General features: G+C 48.4%; 1 protein-coding gene across 1 annotated transcript; it reads left to right on the forward strand.

Moving 5' to 3' along the window:
- Positions 1 to 228: 228 nt before the first annotated feature.
- On the forward strand, positions 229 to 16,583 carry LOC134948336 (kelch-like protein 9). The gene is made up of 4 exons (XM_063936258.1): positions 229 to 1,462; positions 7,610 to 7,862; positions 13,803 to 13,963; positions 15,564 to 16,583. Exons 1-4 carry the CDS (start codon positions 425 to 427, stop codon positions 15,945 to 15,947), a joined length of 1,836 nt encoding a protein of 611 aa, XP_063792328.1. The 5' UTR covers positions 229 to 424; the 3' UTR covers positions 15,948 to 16,583.
- Positions 16,584 to 19,169: the final 2,586 nt, after the last annotated feature.

Consider the following 19,169-nt stretch of genomic DNA (forward strand, 5'->3'; position numbering starts at 1 on the left):
TTAGATATGTTGCACCTGTACAAGGCAACCCAGTTATTATAGTGAGCTTGTATTATTGAAACATTCCTTTTAGTCTTTTTGTTGAATGGTGCAAGTCTGGGCATGCTGTGATCCTCGCTAAGCCAATCAGGCATTACGACAAGGTGCCTTAAGGGTCAGTTGTGTTTCTGTTGTAAAGGGCCGTGCTATTGCCAAGCAGTGGAGAGATAGGGAGGGAGTGGTGTAACTTACAACACTCATTAAACAGAGTCAAATGTAATGCATAGAACCAGGTCTCCTGGTGGTGTGGCCCGCAGGTTGTTTGGTTACAGGCACCTTGCTGACAGTGGACAACAGACTACGGGGGACTGCTATGTGGCGAGGTGACCTTCTGGTGCCAATGGGACACACCTTCTACAGTTATTGTTAATTTACTAATTCCACCATGCTGAACGGCTCCAACACTGGCTGCTTTACGTCTGACAGGTTCCCAGAGAAGTTGTTGGAAAGGATTGGGCAGTTTCGTTCCCAGGGGGACCTATGTGATGTGACGCTGGAAGCTGAAGGACTCCTTTTTCCAGCTCACAAAGTGATACTCGCATCGGCGAGCTCTTACTGTAAATTGCTGTTCGCAGATTCCAAACACGGAGACCCCATCCGATTCAATGATATAAGTGCTAAAGGGCTCAGAAATGTCTTAGATTTCATCTACTCCAACAAGCTTCCCTTATCCTTGTCCAATATTGAGGACACCTTGAAGGCGGCAGAGGTCCTCCTTGTCCGGGAAGCAGTGAAACTATGCTATCGGTTTTTGGAAGATGGCTTGGGCCAGGAGACCTGTTTGGGTATCTTGAACATAACCAGGAAGCATGGGCCAGAAGAACTAAAGGTGAAGGCCAGCGGGTATGTGGGCCACCACTACAAGCACGTCCCGGGTACCTTTGGAGATCTGAATGAAGTAGACAAAGGGACCCTCTGTGAAATTCTGGAGAGGGAGGAGGTCCCAGGTTGCAGTGAGCTGGACTTGTTCAATTTGGCGGTGGCGTGGTTACAGCATGACGGCGCAAGGACAAAGGAAGCGGGAGATGTCCTCAGGAGAATTCGCTTTCCCCTGATTTCTCTAGAAGATCTCCAGAGATACGTTAAGGAGACGCCGATCATGAAAACAGACTCCAGTTGCTTCAGATATCTCCAAGATGCTTTAAAATACCACTCTCAGCTCTACGCTCAACCTACGGTGCACGGCAAGGCCACCTTGATAAGGTCAAGCTCAGAAAATTTGCTGGTCTTGGGTGGGAGGACAACCGATAACCAAGTTTGCAGCAGTATCTGGGTTCAAAACCAAGATGGCAGCTCATGGTCTGAGGTTGGAGAGATGCGTGCTCCAGTGTACAACCACTGTGTGGCGGTCATCAATGATTTCCTCTTCGTCATTGGAGGCCAAACAAGCTTTGACCCATCGGGAAAGCATCCATCAAATGAGGTAACCATATCATAACCCACCAGACGTGGCGGGCTTTTAATAGACATGCCTATATGACCACTTTCCTGAGGAAGGCTCCATTAAAATGTATTATTTTTTTAAATGAAATTATTACTTTAGAGTACAAGAGTTAAGATGAGGACAAAAATTATTAAATATATCCCCGCCCCCCCATAAACCGAACTGCTAAAAAAAACCTAGATAACCCAGCTCTAGGAATAATATATAGAATAATGGAATCGTAAAGGGGGAGATGTATCAAGCCTTGGAGAGAGATATAGCGGAGAAGTTGGCAAAAGCAACTAATCAGTTTCTCTCATTTATCTAGTACAGTCTTTGAAATGACAGGTAGAAGCTGATTGCTTTGGGCAACTTCACCTAAATATTGAAAGTTAAGAGTTCCATGACTATATAGATATTAGACCCCGGGCTCTGTGTTCTAATGTCAGGGACGTCTAAATCTGCGAGACTAGACCAGTTTTAGGTAACCTGGGCCATGTATGTCGATTATTGTGGAACTACAAGTTCTAGAACAACATATGATGGTTATGCATTTACTGTGGTTTCCAAACTTGGTCCTCAGGACCTCAACAGTTCATGTTTTCCAGGTCTCCTCACAGACTCACAAGTGAAATAATAATTAGCTCTACCTGTGGGTCTTTTAAAATGTGTCAGTGAGCAATGAATACACCTGTGCTCCTGCTGGGTGACCTGGGAAATATGAGCTGTTGGGGGTCCTTGAGGACAGAAGTTTGGGATCCACAATGGTCTAATGCAGGGGTGGGGAACGGCCCACCCGCTCCTCTCAGTGAGACACGCCACCGAACAGTCCGGCGGCAGCGTATCTCAGCTGTCACCACACGGAGGAGAGCGCGGCTATTGTCGGGCGGCGGCGTGTAGGACTTGAAACCAGGCGCCGGTTCGTGAGCAAATCCGAGCTCGCGGACCGGCAGCCAATCAGGAGCCGCGGATGCCGGTCCGCGAGCTCTGATTGGCTCTCGAACCGGCGGCTGGTTTCAAGTCTTACACGCCGCCGCCCAACATAGCCGCGCTCTCCTCTGTGTCCCCGCCGAAAGGAGCGGTAAGGGGGACGGGGGGATCTGTATACCTGGCACTGTGGAAGGCATCTGTATACCTGGCACTGTGGGGGGCATCTATACCTGGCACTGTGAGGGGCATTGTATACCTGGCACTGTGGGGGCATCTGTATACCTGGCACTGTGGGGGCATCTGTATACCTGGCACTGTGGGGGCATTTGTATACCTGGCACTGTGGGGGCATCTGTATACCTGGCACTGTGGAGGCATCTGTATACCTGGCACTGTGGCAGCATTTGTATACCTGGCACTGTGGGGGCATTTGTATACCTGGTACTGTGGGGGCATTTGTATACCTGGCACTGTGGGGGCAATTGTGGATCTGGCACTGCACTATTGGGGGCATATGTGTATCACGTCCCATTTTAACTGGCCACACCCATTTTTTTGGCGCGCGCGTGGGCAGACTTGTATGGCCCCCGAAGGATTTTATAAATATCCAAATGGCCATCGGTAGAAAAAAGGTTCCCCACCCCTGGTCTAATGAATGCATAACCATCATATGTGGCGAAGTAGACCTTCCAATGTGACCTTCCATCCATCCTGTACTAAAGGATGTTCTAACCTCATTTGCTATTGCAGTTACCTGGGATAAATATCTAAACGATGTAAGATATGGAGGAAAGTTCATGAATGTAACGTGTAACATCCTTTTTCTGGAATGCCAACATTTGCTTGTTGTGAGTTTTAAAATGTTTAAACACGGAAAGTCAACATCATTATTCATTAATCAGTCGGACACTTGCCCTCATTCCGAGTTGATCGCTCGCTAGCTGCTTTTAGCAACAATGCAAACGCTAGGCCGCCGCCCTCAGGGAGTGTATCTTAGCATAGCAGAAGTGCGATCGAAAGGTTAGCAGTTCTGCAACTAAAAAAAATCATACAGTTTCAGAGTGGTTCGATACTTACTCCTAGCTTGCGATGACTGCAGTCTGTTTAGTTCCTGGTTTGACGTCATAAACACGCCCTGCGTTCGGCAAGCCACTCCCCCGTTTCTCCATCCACTCCTGCGTTTTTACCTGACACGCCTGCGTTTTTTAGTACACACCCTGAAAACGCTGAGTTGCCGCCCAGAAACACCCACATCCTGTCAATCAAACAACGAACACTCGAGCGACTGAAAAGCGTCGCTCGAGCTTGTGTAAAAATACAAAGTATTGTGTGAAAGTACTTAGCGCATGCGCGCTGCGTACCATGCGCAGAACTGCCATTTTTCAACCTGATCGCTGCGCTGTGAAAATCGACAGCGAGCGATCAACTCGGAATGAGGGCCACTGACTCTTGCTATTTTCATTTGTGCAATTGTCAACCGTTATCAAACGGTCCTACATCTCCATCTACAGGCACAATATGGTCACTGCAGGCGAATTAGCTTTAATTATTTATTAACTAATTATATAGCGCACACATATTAAGCTGCACTTTACAGAGAATATTTCAGTCACTCACATCAGTCTCTGTCCCGGTGGAGCTTACAATCTATATTCCCTATCACATGGGCACAAACGCACTAGGGTCAGGAGCGGTTTTAGGCACTGGCAAGCAGGGCGGGCGCCCGGGGCACAGCGGCCCGCGGGCGCGGCTGCAGTCACCCCGCAGGTGCCCCCCGTCTACCCGCTCCCCGCATTTCAGCTGCAGCAGACACCGTGGGCTGTGTGGGCTCCCGCTGCAGCCGGCGCCATTGTTGACCTCTAGTGTCTGTGCGGTGCTGCTATGGGAGATACGTCATGACGTCTCTCCCATAGAGAGGAGCCGACGGCTAGAGGACGGAGCAGCAGCAGCGGTCGGGAAGCAGGAGCGGGGCTGGTAAGTTGTTTTTTTTTGTGTGCTTGTAAGCGGCTACTAGGGGGCACAACTACTGGGGGCAAATCTACTGAGGGCACAACTACAGGGGGAACAGCTACTGGGGGCAAATCTACTGAGGGCGCAACTGCAGGGGGCATAACTGTGGCCACACCCCTTCCCTACGAAGCCATGCCCCTATTTTTTATGTGCCTTCGGTGCGCACTAATTTTTTTTACCTGGGGGTGCAAAGGAAACTTTCGTCCTGGGCGCCACAAGGTCTACAACTGGCCCTTACTAGGGTTAAGTTTATTTGTCAGCAGCCAATTAACCTAGTGTTCATTCTAGCACCCTACACCTGTCACAACCCATGCAGTTCCTCTTTCCTGCCTGCGGTGTCGCTCCCTGCTCTGGTGTTTTTAGTACACTCTAGTCTGTATCTCGGCGCTGAAATACAGACCAGTGTACTAGAAGCACCAGAGCAGAGAGCGACACCCCAAGCAGGAAAGATGAACTGCACTGGGTTGTGACAGGTGCAGGGTGCTAGAATAAACATTAACCGATCAGAGTTTTTGGAATGTGGGAGGAGACTGAGGCCCCCTGAGGAAAAAACCCACGCAAATATAGGGAGTACATACAAACTCCAGACAGCTTGAATTCCGTGGCGCAGTATAATTACTGAATATTAAACTCTTGTAAATGGCAAATAATGAGAATAAATCATGCACATTTGCATATTTGATACCAAGAGATTATTTTGTGTATTTCCCATGCTAAAAATGAAAATAGGGATTATATTCCCCCCCCCCCCAAAAATAAATAAATAAATAAATAAATAAAAATTGGGACAAATCCATAATGGGATCTGGTCTCTAGGTCTACAGTACCTAGGTCGACACTATCTAGGTCGACCACTATTGGTCGACAGTAACTAGGTCGACATGGTCTAGGTCAGTGATGGCTAACCTTGACACTCCAGCTGTTGTTGAACTACACATCCCAGCATGCCCTGCTACAGTTTTGCTATTTGGCTATGCTAAAACTGATGCAGGGCATGCTGGGATGTGTAGTTCAACAACAGCTGGAGTGTCAAGGTTAGCCATCACTGGTCTAGGTCGACAGGTCAAAAGGTCGACATAAGTTTTTCACAATTTTTTTCCTTTTTTGAACCTTTTCATACTTAACGATCCACGTGGACTGCGATTGGATCGGTAACCTGTGCCGAGCGAAGCGTTAGCGGAGCAAGGCACCTTGCCCGAAGCATGGCGAGCGGACACGGGACACGGTGCACTAATTGGGGTTTCCGGTCGCTCTACGAAGAAAACGACACCAATAAAACATAAAAAAACTAATGTCGACCTTTTGACCTGTCAACCTAGACCATATCGACCTAACGACCCTGTCGACCAATAGTGGTCGACCTAGACTCTGTCGACCTAGTTACTATCTACCTTCCATACCACACCCTCCATAATACCTGGAACTATTGATAGAAATATGGGACATATTGCAAGTGGGTTTATTGAGCCCATGTCTATATGTTTCTACAGCTGTAACCTCCACCCCTATTGTGGATCACAGCTCAATAGTAGGGGGTAAATTTACTAGGATGGGAGTTCTATTAAAGATGGGATGTTGCCCATAGCAACCAATCAGATTCCAGGTGTTATCTTCTAGAACAGGGCTGGCCAAACCAGTCCTCGAGATCTACCAACAGGTCACATTTTCCAGACCACCTGGCTAGTACACAGGTGTAGTCATTACTAATTAAGATGTGCCTCGTTCATTCCTAACTGACAATTCTACAGATCTCCAGGAGGCCTGGAAAACATGTACTGTTGGTAGATCTCGAGGACCGGTTTGGCCAGCCCTGTTCTAGAAGATAACACCTGGAATCTGATTGGTTGCTATGGGCAACATCCCATCTTTAATAGAACTCCCATCCTAGTAAATTTACCCCTAGGAGTCTTATCAGAAATTGGTCATAGTTGAGTTGCTTATGGCTGGTTTCGCTGAGTCAGGGGTGCAGATTGCACAGATCTGATGTATTGCTTATTGCACAGGTTCTCAAACTCGGTCCTCAGGACCCCACACAGTGCATGTTTTGCAGGTCTCCTCACAGAATCGCAAGTGAAATAATAAGCTCCACCTGTGGATCTTTTAAAATGTCAGTGAGTAATTAATACACCTGTGCACCTGCTGGGTTACCTGCAAAACATGCACTGTGTGGGGTCCTGAGGACCGAGTTTGAGAACCACTGGCTTATTGTAAACCAATTTTTACCTGGATGAATGTGGAGTGGTGCGATGTGACCAATATTAGTCCACAAAATAAGAAATTATTTCATACCTCCCAACAGTCCCAATTAGCAGACCTCAAAATTGCTTGAGATTTGCCCAAATAAAGCCATGGATTGTGGAAGTCTGAATGATTTACTCCCCTTAGCACCTCATGGGCCAACTCCACAACGTCATCAGTCACTTGAGTCAAACAAATGTTATTTAAAGGACCTTTTTTTTCCCCCCCTCTGTGCGGATAGATAATTGTAAAAGAGATAAGATGAAGGGACGTTGGGGGTCATTCTGACCCGTTCGCACGCAGCGGTTTATCGCTGCGGTGCGATGGGTGCGGAATGCGCATGTGCGGCGGGCGCAGTGCGCGACGTTGCCTGGCGACAGGGGTCGTCCGGTTACGTCGCACCTTGCAAAGGAAGCGGTCGCAGAGCCGACCGCAAAGAAGATTGACAGGAAGGAGGCGTGCCAGGGCGGATCCGGACCGTTAGCAGCCATTTTCGGGGAGTGGTGAGTATAACGCTGGCGTGTCCAGCAGAACGGAGGGTGGAGGAGTGACGTCAAAGCCATGCCCATCATCACTGGATCCATCGCGCAGGGTAAGTAGGTATAGGGCTAGTCTACTTCTGCTTGAAATTTTTTTTGCTTAGCAGGGCTGCACAAGCGATCGCAGCCCTGCTAAGCTAAAATACACTCCCCCATAGGCGTGTACTAGTTGATCGCAGAAGCAGCAAAAAGTTGCTGGCTGTGATCAACTTGGAATGACCACCGTTGGTCAACTGGAACTTTGTGCTGCCTTAGGCTTAGTCCTCTGTGTCCTGTCTACCAATCCAACCCTGCGAGTTTCTCTGAGAATTCACAGTTCAGGAGTAAATTATGGAGTCCCGCTCCTATTAGACGCACAAAGTGCATGCAGCTGAATAATATGAAAGATTTGTTTGATTCGCCATTTGCGGACCTTTTTTCGTTCTTGCAGGTGTTCCGGTTTGACCCGCGCACCGGCTCATGGCTGCAAGTTGCCGGTATGCTGGAGAGAAGAACGCGTTTCCACACCGAGGTGATGAGTGACCATATTATCGCCGTCGGAGGAGGATCCCTGTTGGGTCACCTCACCCAGAGCGTGGAAGAGTACCAGCCCGAGGAAAACAAGTGGGAGTACACTGCCCCCTTCCCAATTCCGGTGGCGGATCACGCTGGCACCACCCACAGAGGCATTCTCTACATTTCAGGTAAGTAGGGGAAGCTGGCCTGCTGTATAATTAAAGGGGCTTGCTAGATTAAAGGGACATAAATAAGGGGGCACAGATTGCAGAGCTGGACGCATCAATGTCAGTTCTGTGCGCCAATGTATACAAGGGGAGTCCAGGGCAGCCACCAGGGGGGTCTGCAGGGACTGGAGTCCTGGGGCCGACCAATAGTATATTTTCTCTAACGTCCTAGTGGATGCTGGGGACTCCGAAAGGACCATGGGGAATAGCGGCTCCGCAGGAGACTGGGCACAAAAGTAAAAGCTTTAGGACTACCTGGTGTGCACTGGCTCCTCCCCCTATGACCCTCCTCCAAGCCTCAGTTAGGTTTTTGTGCCCGAACGAGAAGGGTGCAGTCTAAGGGGCTCTCCTGAGCTGCTTAGAAAAAAGTTTAGTTTTAGGTTTTTTATTTTCAGTGAGACCTGCTGGCAACAGGCTCACTGCATCGAGGGACTAAGGGGAGAAGAAGCGAACTCACCTGCGTGCAGAGTGGATTGGGCTTCTTAGGCTACTGGACATTAGCTCCAGAGGGACGATCACAGGCCCAGCCATGGATGGGTCCCAGAGCCGCGCCGCCGGCCCCCTTACAGAGCCAGAAGACTGAAGAGGTCCGGAAAATCGGCGGCAGAAGACGTCCTGTCTTCAATAAGGTAGCGCACAGCACCGCAGCTGTGCGCCATTGCTCTCAGCACACTTCACACTCCGGTCACTGAGGGTGCAGGGCGCTGGGGGGGGGCGCCCTGAGACGCAATAAAAACACCTTTTTTTTGGCAAAAAATACATCACATATAGCTCCTGGGCTATATGGATGCATTTAACCCCTGCCAATTTTTCCATAAAAAAGCGGGAGAAAGGCCGCCGAGAAGGGGGCGGAGCCTATCTCCTCAGCACACTGGCGCCATTTTTTCCTCACAGCTCCGTTGGAGGAAGGCTCCCTGACTCTCCCCTGCAGTCCTGAACTACAGAAACACAAGAGAGGGGGGGCACTAATTTGGCAGATAAATATATACAGCAGCTATATCAGGGAAAAACACTTATATAAGGTTATCCCTATATATATATAGCGCTCTGGTGTGTGCTGGCAAACTCTCCCTCTGTCTCCCCAAAGGGCTAGTGGGGTCCTGTCCTCTGTCAGAGCATTCCCTGTGTGTGTGCTGTGTGTCGGTACGTTGTGTCGACATGTATGAGGAGGAAAATGGTGTGGAGGCGGAGCAATTGCCTGTGTTAGTGATGTCACCCCCTAGGGAGTCGACACCTGACTGGATGGTCTTATGGAAAGAATTACGTGATAGTGTCAGCACTTTACAAAAGACTGTTGACGACATGAGACAGCCGGCAAATCAGTTAATACCTGTACAGGCGTCTCAAACACCGTCAGGGGCTCTAAAACGCCCGTTACCTCAGGTCGATACAGACACTGACACGGACACTGACTCCAGTGTCGACGGTGAGGAAACAAACATATTTTCCAGTAGGGCCACACGTTACATGATCACGGCAATGAAGGAGGTTTTGAACATTTCTGATACTACAAGTACCACAAAAAAGGGTATTATGTGGGGTGTGAAAAAACTACCCGTAGTTTTTCCTGAATCAGATGAATTAAATGATACGGCCGCCCTCAAGGAACCAGCTGATAGGAAGCTGGAAAATATCCTAAAAGTATATACACACATACTGGTATTATACTGCGACCAGCAATCGCCTCAGCCTGGATGTGCAGTGCTGGGGTGGCTTGGTCGGATTCCCTGACTGAAAATATTGATACCCTGGACAGGGACAATATATTATTGACTATAGAGCATTTAAAGGATGCATTTCTATATATGCGAGATGCACAGAGGGATATTTGCACTCTGGCATCAAGAGTAAGTTCGATGTCCATTTCTGCCAGAAGAGGGTTATGGACGCGACAGTGGTCAGGTGATGCGGATTCCAAACGGCATATGGAAGTATTGCCGTATAAAGGGGAGGAGTTATTTGGGGTCGGTCTATCGGACCTGGTGGCCACGGCAACGGCTGGGAAATCCACCTTTTTACCCCAGGTCACCTCTCAGCAGAAAAAGATACCGTCTTTTCAGGCTCAGTCCTTTCGTCCCCATAAGGGCAAGCGGGCAAAAGGCCACTCATATCTGCCCCGGGGCAGAGGAAGGGGAAAAAGACTGCAGCAGACAGCCTCTTCCCACGAACAGAAGCCCTCCCCCGCTTCTGCCAAGTCCTCAGCATGACGCTGGGGCCTTACAAGCGGACTCAGGCACGGTGGGGGCCCGTCTCAAGAATTTCAGCGCGCAGTGGGCTCACTCGCAAGTGGACCCCTGGATCCTGCAGGTAGTATCTCAGGGGTACAAATTGGAATTCGAGACGTCTCCCCCTCGCCGGTTCCTGAAGTCTGCTTTACCAACGTCTTCCTCCGACAGGGAGGCGGTATTGGAAGCCATTCACAAGCTGTATTCCCAGCAGGTGATAATCAAGGTACCCCTCCTACAACAGGGAAAGGGGTATTATTCCACGCTGTTTGTGGTACCGAAGCCGGACGGCTCGGTGAGACCCATTTTAAATCTGAAATCCTTGAACACTTACATAAAAAGGTTCAAGTTCAAGATGGAGTCACTCAGAGCAGTGATAGCGAACCTGGAAGAAGGGGACTATATGGTGTCTCTGGACATCAAGGATGCTTACCTCCATGTCCCAATTTGCCCTTCTCACCAAGGGTACCTCAGGTTTGTGGTACAGAACTGTCACTATCAGTTTCAGACGCTGCCGTTTGGATTGTCCACGGCACCCCGGGTCTTTACCAAGGTAATGGCCGAAATGATGATTCTTCTTCGAAGAAAAGGCGTCTTAATTATCCCTTACTTGGACGATCTCCTGATAAGGGCAAGGTCCAGAGAACAGTTAGAGGTCGGAGTAGCACTATCTCAAGTAGTACTACGACAGCACGGATGGATTCTAAATATTCCAAAATCGCAGCTGATTCCGACGACACGTCTGCTGTTCCTAGGGATGATTCTGTACACAGTACAGAAAAAGGTGTTTCTCCCGGAGGAGAAAGCCAGGGAGTTATCCGACCTAGTCAGGAACCTCCTAAGACCAGGCCAAGTGTCAGTGCATCAATGCACAAAGGTCCTGGGAAAGATGGTGGCTTCTTACGAAGCGATTCCATTCGGCAGATTCCACGCAAGAACTTTTCAGTGGGATCTGCTGGACAAATGGTCCGGATCGCATCTTCAAATGCATCAGCGGATAACCCTGTCTCCAAGGACAAGGGTGTCTCTCCTGTGGTGGTTACAGAGTGCTCATCTCCTAGAGGGCCGCAGATTCGGCATTCAGGATTGGGTCCTGGTGACCACGGATGCCAGCCTGAGAGGCTGGGGAGCAGTCACACAGGGAAAAAATTTCCAGGGCTTGTGGTCAAGCATGGAAACGTCACTTCACATAAATATCCTGGAACTAAGGGCCATTTACAATGCCCTAAGTCAGGCAAGGCCTCTGCTTCAGGGTCAGCCGGTGTTGATCCAGTCGGACAACATCACGGCAGTCGCCCACGTAAACAGACAGGGCGGCACAAGAAGCAGGAGGGCAATGACGGAAGTTGCAAGGATTCTCCGCTGGGCGGAAAATCATGTGATAGCACTGTCAGCAGTGTTCATTCCGGGAGTGGACAACTGGGAAGCAGACTTCCTCAGCAGACACGATCTTCACCCGGGGGAGTGGGGACTTCACCCAGAAGTCTTCCACATGATTGTGAACCGTTGGGAAAAACCAAAGGTGGACATGATGGCGTCCCGCCTCAACAAAAAACTGGACAGATATTGCGCCAGGTCAAGGGACCCTCAGGCAATAGCTGTGGACGCTCTGGTAACACCGTGGGTGTACCAGTCAGTATATGTGTTCCCTCCTCTGCCTCTCATACCCAAGGTACTGAGAATCATAAGAAGGAGAGGTGTAAAGACTATACTCGTGGCTCCGGATTGGCCAAGAAGGACTTGGTACCCGGAAATTCAAGAGATGCTCACGGAAGACCCGTGGCCTCTACCTCTAAGAAAGGACCTGCTCCAGCAGGGACCATGTCTGTTCCAAGACTTACCGCGGCTGCGTTTGACGGCATGGCGGTTGAACGCCGGATCCTGAAGGAAAAAGGCATTCCGGATGAAGTTATCCCTACCCTGATCAAAGCCAGGAAGGATGTAATTGTGCAACATTATCACCGTATTTGGCGTAAATATGTTGCGTGGTGTGAGGCCAGGAAGGCCCCTACAGAGGAATTTCAACTGGGTCGATTCCTGCATTTCCTGCAAACAGGACTGTCTATGGGCCTCAAATTAGGGTCCATTAAGGTTCAAATTTCGGCCCTGTCAATATTCTTCCAAAAAGAACTAGCTTCAGTTCCTGAAGTTCAGACGTTTGTCAAGGGGGTACTGCATATACAGCCTCCTTTTGTGCCTCCAGTGGCACCTTGGGATCTCAATGTAGTTTTAGGATTCCTAAAATCACATTGGTTTGAACCACTCACCACTGTGGACTTAAAATATCTCACATGGAAAGTGGTAATGCTGTTAGCCCTGGCTTCAGCCAGGCGTGTATCAGAATTGGCGGCTTTATCCTATAAAAGCCCTTACCTAATTTTTCATACGGACAGGGCAGAATTGAGGACTCGTCCTCAATTTCTCCCTAAGGTGGTTTCAGCATTTCACTTAAACCAGCCTATTGTGGTGCCTGCGGCTACTAGGGACTTGGAGGATTCCAAGTTGCTGGACGTAGTCAGGGCCCTGAAAATATATGTTTCCAGGACGGCTGGAGTCAGAAAATCTGACTCGCTGTTTATCCTGTATGCACCCAACAAGCTGGGTGCCCCTGCTTCTAAGCAGACGATTGCTCGTTGGATTTGTAGTACAATTCAGCTTGCACATTCTGTGGCAGGCCTGCAACAGCCAAAATCTGTAAAAGCCCATTCCACACGGAAAGTGGGCTCATCTTGGGCGGCTGCCCGAGGGGTCTCGGCTTTACAACTTTGCCGAGCAGCTACTTGGTCAGGGGCAAATACGTTTGCAAAATTCTACAAATTTGATACCCTGGCTGAGGAGGACCTGGAGTTCTCTCATTCGGTGCTGCAGAGTCATCCGCACTCTCCCGCCCGTTTGGGAGCTTTGGTATAATCCCCATGGTCCTTTCGGAGTCCCCAGCATCCACTAGGACGTTAGAGAAAATAAGAATTTACTTACCGATAATTCTATTTCTCATAGTCCGTAGTGGATGCTGGGCGCCCATCCCAAGTGCGGATTGTCTGCAATACTTGTACATAGTTATTGTTACAAAAATCGGGTTATTATTGTTGTGAGCCATCTTTTCAGAGGCTCCTCTGTTATCATGCTGTTAACTGGGTTCAAATCACAGGTTGTACGGTGTGATTGGTGTGGCTGGTATGAGTCTTACCCGGGATTCAAAATCCTTCCTTATTGTGTACGCTCGTCCGGGCACAGTATCCTAACTGAGGCTTGGAGGAGGGTCATAGGGGGAGGAGCCAGTGCACACCAGGTAGTCCTAAAGCTTTTACTTTTGTGCCCAGTCTCCTGCGGAGCCGCTATTCCCCATGGTCCTTTCGGAGTCCCCAGCATCCACTACGGACTATGAGAAATAGAATTATCGGTAAGTAAATTCTTATTTTTTTTAATACATTTTAAATCATGCCCGCTTCTGCTAATTAGTCACATGACGTTTGGAATGCTAAACTAATTGTAAAAATAATTGCATCCAAATGTGCGCCACTCAATCTTATATACTACTTCCAATTGAATAGCTCTTTTTGTTTTATTATTATTATTATTATTATTATTATTATTATCATCATCATTAATAACAATCCTGGTGGCATAATAAGGTGTCGCCCCTGTCAGATTTTCCATCATTATCTATTGCCCACAGGGGGGTATTCTATGAACAAGACACTGAATGACGTCTACAGCTACTTGCCAAGACTCAAGCGCTGGGTGGTAAACCGCGCCATGACACACACCCGATGCGACCATGGCATGGCTACCGTAGGAGACAAGATCTTCTGTGTCGGCGGACGCACACTGAACGCTGTAAGTGGGACATGACTTTTGTAATTATCAAGCCTTCAAAAGAGGATGGGTGGAGGAGTTGCCCTTAGCAACCAATCCACTTATTTAGTGCATTCTATAAAATGATCGCTGGATTCTGATTGGTTGCTCAGGGCACCCCCCCCCACGTGTACTCTTTGGGGGAAGATTTATCAAACGTTCTAAAGTGTTTTTGATAGCAGTGGTGAGGGAGATTTTCAGTACCCATGTTCACCCGCAGCTCCCTATTAACTGGGCCATGAGGCCGTCCAATCAGGTGTTGAAATCCTTCTTACTGCCCACGTTCTAGGCTTCTGGTTCTTGATCCTGTACAGAAGGTGCATCATTAGCATTGCACAGTTTGTGGATTTCTTCACAGGAGCTCACTCTATTCTTGCTCACAGGAAGAAATCCAGAAAACATGCACCAGTTTATGATCACCAGATCTTGTCCACTTTCACCTCACAAATGTTACGAGGTTATATTATTTATTTATTATTTATTTATTACCAGTTATTTATATAGCGCACACATATTCCGCAGCGCTTTACAGAGAATATTTGGCCATTCACATCAGTCCCTGCCCCAGTGGAACTTACAATCTATATTCCCTATCACATGTACACACACACACATTCACACTAGGGTTAATTTTTGTTGAGAGCCAATTAACCTACCAGTATATTTTTGGATTGTGGGAGGAAACCGGAGTACCCGGAGGAAACCCACGCAAGTACGGGGAGAATATACAAACTCCACACAGTTAGGGCCATGGTGGGAATTGAACCCATGACCTCAGTGCTGTGAGGCAGTAATGCTAACCATTACATTATATGAATACTTCACTAATACAGTCTATGCAACCGTGGTCCAATTATCTGTGGTCCCATGAAAACCACATACGCAGTGTCTCCTGTTGTGAGTGGCCGCTTCTGGGGTCCCAGACTATTGGGACCTCAACTAAAAGCTGGTTAGCATTACTGCTGAAGTGTAGTCTGTTGACTATATTTTACAATAAGATCACTGTAGAAATGGCCATGGTTTTTAGTCATTAATTTGATAGGCAATGGCCCCTGGAAAGTGTGTTGGTTTTTTCCCCCCATAGATGGTGGCGGCCGATACTGACCCAAAATCATTGGCATCGGTCCAATGGCCAAAGTCTGCACAGCGCTCACCATTGATGGCTTCTACCGATGATTTTAAACCATAAGCCATGAATGGTACAGCCTTCAAAGACCATCACTAGTACACTGTGCGAATGACACAGCTCTGAATTGCCCCCTGGTAGTCATAGGTGGTACTGCAGTTTTATAACAGAAAATTTGACGGTTGATATGAACCGTATGGCCTATCCAGTCTGCCCTTTAGGGTTAGGGGTTGGGCCAGGGGTTTAGGGTATTTGGCGATAGGATATTATGGTGTGTTTATCACTTTGGGTTAAGGTATTAGGATTAGGGAGAGGTTAGGGTATTAGGGTTATTGTTTAGGTTCTTTTGAGTTTGTCATGCCTTAGCCAAACATCATAATGCATTTATCGCAACAGTACACAATTCACAGGTGGGTCTTCTGTAAAGAGTAATGTAAACCTTCTGCATTGTCCTAGGCCAAGCAATGGATCCACGTAAACGAGACAGAGTATTACTGTCCGGCGGCGGATCAGTGGAGTGCCCTAAAGCTTTCTCCCTTTGACTGCTGCCAGTTCAGCATAGCCACCCAAGCATCCAAGATGTACATCACCGGGGGAGGGTCTTTAAGACGAATGCATAAAGAAGACAGTGTCTTTATATATGACCCAGAGGCCAAGACGTGGAAGAAGGTTGGGTCGCTGCCACAGCCACTGGTAGACCATGCTTCCTGCACCATGAAGTTACCACAAGAGATGATGGAAAAACTCCAGGAGAAGGAAGATGATAATTTCTCTCTCCCTAACAAGAAAAGATCCACTCTGAACCTCTTTATCACAGGAGAACGGGAGAGAGAACCGTAACCTGCACTTTCCAGCGTGAGAACCCACTTCAGTAAATAAAGGGTAGAACTGTCAGGGGGCACGTGACCTGGCATTAGGCTTTCAGGGCACATAAATACTAGGTATAAATCCAAGAATTGTTTATTTTACCTTTTAAAAAAAAGCATCTGTTCATAAGCAGCCATTTCATTGGCTGGACCGACATTGTGCCTCGTAACTCACAAGAAACTAGTGACCTCATTGAGGCGTGAGGTACTGTGCCGTCACTAGTGAGTGAGTAGGCTGAATTCTCGTGAATTTTGGTTTATTCCATAAAATGACATCATCCACTGCAGCTAGCTGGTAATGACTAGGTCTGACACCACCATATAACACAAACGTGACACAATCTCCAACGTATAGGCGAAAAACTCACCCTGATTGAGCTCTCTCTCTCTCTCTCTCTCTATATATATATATAATGTTTTAGTTATTTATAATACATGATGATTAATGATACACCCCCAGTTTTTGTGCATCTATACGTGTGCGTATAATGAGGAAAACCGTAAAGCCTGTAGGCGTTCCTGATGAAGCCGACTTCGACCCACGTTCTACCGACAGGTATAATAATTTGGTGTGCACCAGGGAAGAACTTTGTAGCCTCATTTGCAGATAGCGGGGGGGGGGGGGGGGAGCTTGGGGGGGGGCAGGCGGGTGACCACCAATAGTCTCAGCCGTGGCCGTTTCTGTCTTCACCTCCGAATCAGGTAAAATATGTTATCTGGTGCATTGCTGCTTATAATTCACCACGAAGGGGACAGCCATTAAATTGTAGCTAAAAGAATGAAGATCATTGTGCCTTGATTTAACCATATATAATTAAATTTTGCACTTAAACCCATCTATGTTCTAGTTTGTGTACTGTATGCATTTATGTGTTTCATTTTATATCGTTATCATGAGTCATTGGGGTAGATGTATGAAGCAGTGAAAAGAGTGAAGTTGCCAGTGACAACCAGTCAACTGCTATCTATAATTTTATAGAATGCATTTGATGAATGTTAGGTCAAAGCTGATTGGTTGCCATGGGCAACTTCTCAACTGGCTCACTTCTCCATACACCTACCTCTTTGTACTGTGAATATTGCCCACAATCACCCAGGGTTACCCAGTTTCCGTGATATTTCTACAATGAAGCCACAATATTACTTGATCTGTTGATAATTGAAGGTGGATTTTGTGAATGGGCCTCTATGTTGTCATCCGTGTGATTCAGTTACATGTTACACGGTAATGTATACTCTTGTCACAGTTGTACTAGAATAAAGCAAGATAAAAATTGATGTGAGAGGGTGAATGGAAATATTTTGCCTTTATTTAGTGTCTGAATAGCTCCTGTATTTCCTCCACACTACCATATCTCCAGGAAAGTCTCTCACGGCCTATTCTCACCTGCCGTCCAGCGTACACATGCACTTATCACAGGCCGCATATATTCCACAGTGTATGATAGAGCATGTTTTCTATTCTCCGTTAGCAGAAACAATGGGAGCCCTCAGGCAGCATAGGATGAGACGCGAGTTGTACAGGCCTAGCAATGGCTCTGACATGGAAGCTTCAGTAGAAATAGTTTCATAGTTTGTGTTTGATCCAGTGGTGGAAATAGAAAGTGGTGGAACCAAGTGCACAATAGCTCCCCCCCCCCCCCTTCTTCCCCGGACACAGGCACACAAACACAATCATTGGTGTTTCTATAATGGGTGCAGTGTGTGCAGTGCACACGGGCCCCTGAGTTCAGTGGGGCACACACCGCACGCATTTCTCCTCTACTTACCTTTCCGGAGTCCATTGCTGACCGTGTGTGGGCCCCCTCCACTCCCGTAGCCATGGCGCCGCTGCTAGCGCACTGACCACTAGAGACTCTGGCACAGTGCCAGAGACTACAGCCCAAGCACAGGGCCCTGAAAAAAAATGGCTCGGCGGCCATTTTTCGGAATCCTGCGGATGCGCTGTAGACTCTGCCACTGTGCCAGAGTCTCTAGTGGTCAGAGCGCTAGCAGCGACGCGACGGCTACAGGAGAGGAGGGGGCCCACACAAGGAGTCTGCACACGGGTCCCCTCCTCTCTAGAGACGCCCCTGCACACGATATACACATATATACATACACATATACAGTATGTCACGGATGTCTCAACACTTTTGTAGACTTAACTGAGCTAATCATCTTCCCTCACAACCTCACCTCCCACAATTTCGCTTTCTAGTGACGACACAACTATCTCCTCTAGCCCCCAACTGCGCTGTCTTGGAGTTATCGTTGACTCCTCCCTCTCCTTCAAACCACACATTCTGCACCTCTCACAGTCCAGCCGCTTCCAACTCAACAATATTTCCAGGATCAGACCCTTTCTCACCCAGGATGCTACCAAGACCCTCATCCACTCACTGGTCATCTCCAGACTAGCCTACTGTAATCTCCTATCTGGCCTCCCTGACAAATGCCTCTCTCCACTCCAATCTATCCTCCATGCTGCAGCCTGGCTCATCTTCCTCACCAAACGCACTACATCCACCTCCCCTCTCCTACAAGCCCTACACTGGCCCTCTTTCCCCTTCAGAATCCACAGGGCCGGTTCTAGCCCTTATAATAGGGGCGTGGCTTCATACAGGGGCGTGGTCAGTTACGCCCCCTGTAGAGTTGTGCCCCCATTTGTGCCCCCTGTAGGAGTAGCGGCGCTTACACAACAAAATAAATAAAAAATACTTACTATCCCCGCTCCTGATTCCCGACCGCTGCAGACCTCCGCCAGCGCCGCTCCTCTCCTCGGATCTTTGGGACAGATAGACACTAGAGGTCAATTATGACCCCTAGCGTCTGTGTCAGTCCCACAATGCTGTGCGGTGTGCGATGACATCATCGCGCACCGCACAGCAAAGGTCCTCTCCACGAAGGGAAACTAGACGGGTAGCGTCTAGTTCCCTTCACAGCGGGGGACCAGTGGGGTACACAGCGGGGGGCACAGTAGCGGATCTTGCCATGGTGCGGCGCCCTCCGGAAGGCGGCGCCCCGGGCAAAAGTCCTGCCCCGTGGCAAGATCCACTACTGAGAATCCAAGTGAAGCTTCTCACACTCACAAAGCCCTCACTAGGGAGGCCAATCCCGGTATCGGGATCGGCGGGATCCCGGGATTTGGGCCCAAAAATGCCGGGATTTGAATCCCGGGATTGGAGCTTCCAATCCCGGGGTTCACAGGATTAGA

Source organism: Pseudophryne corroboree, chromosome 8, assembly GCF_028390025.1.
Source record: "Pseudophryne corroboree isolate aPseCor3 chromosome 8, aPseCor3.hap2, whole genome shotgun sequence".
In the NCBI taxonomy this organism is placed as follows: Eukaryota; Metazoa; Chordata; class Amphibia; order Anura; family Myobatrachidae; genus Pseudophryne; species Pseudophryne corroboree.

Bases quoted from the DNA above. Each gene is read 5' to 3' on its own strand.
- LOC134948336 (XM_063936258.1), top strand. From the start codon at position 425: ATGCTGAACGGCTCCAACACTGGCTGCTTTACGTCTGACAGGTTCCCA. The intron at 1,463-7,609 runs GTAACCATATCA...TCGTTCTTGCAG, and splicing joins GAAAGCATCCATCAAATGAG to GTGTTCCGGTTTGACCCGCG. The intron at 7,863-13,802 runs GTAAGTAGGGGA...TATTGCCCACAG, and splicing joins AGGCATTCTCTACATTTCAG to GGGGGTATTCTATGAACAAG.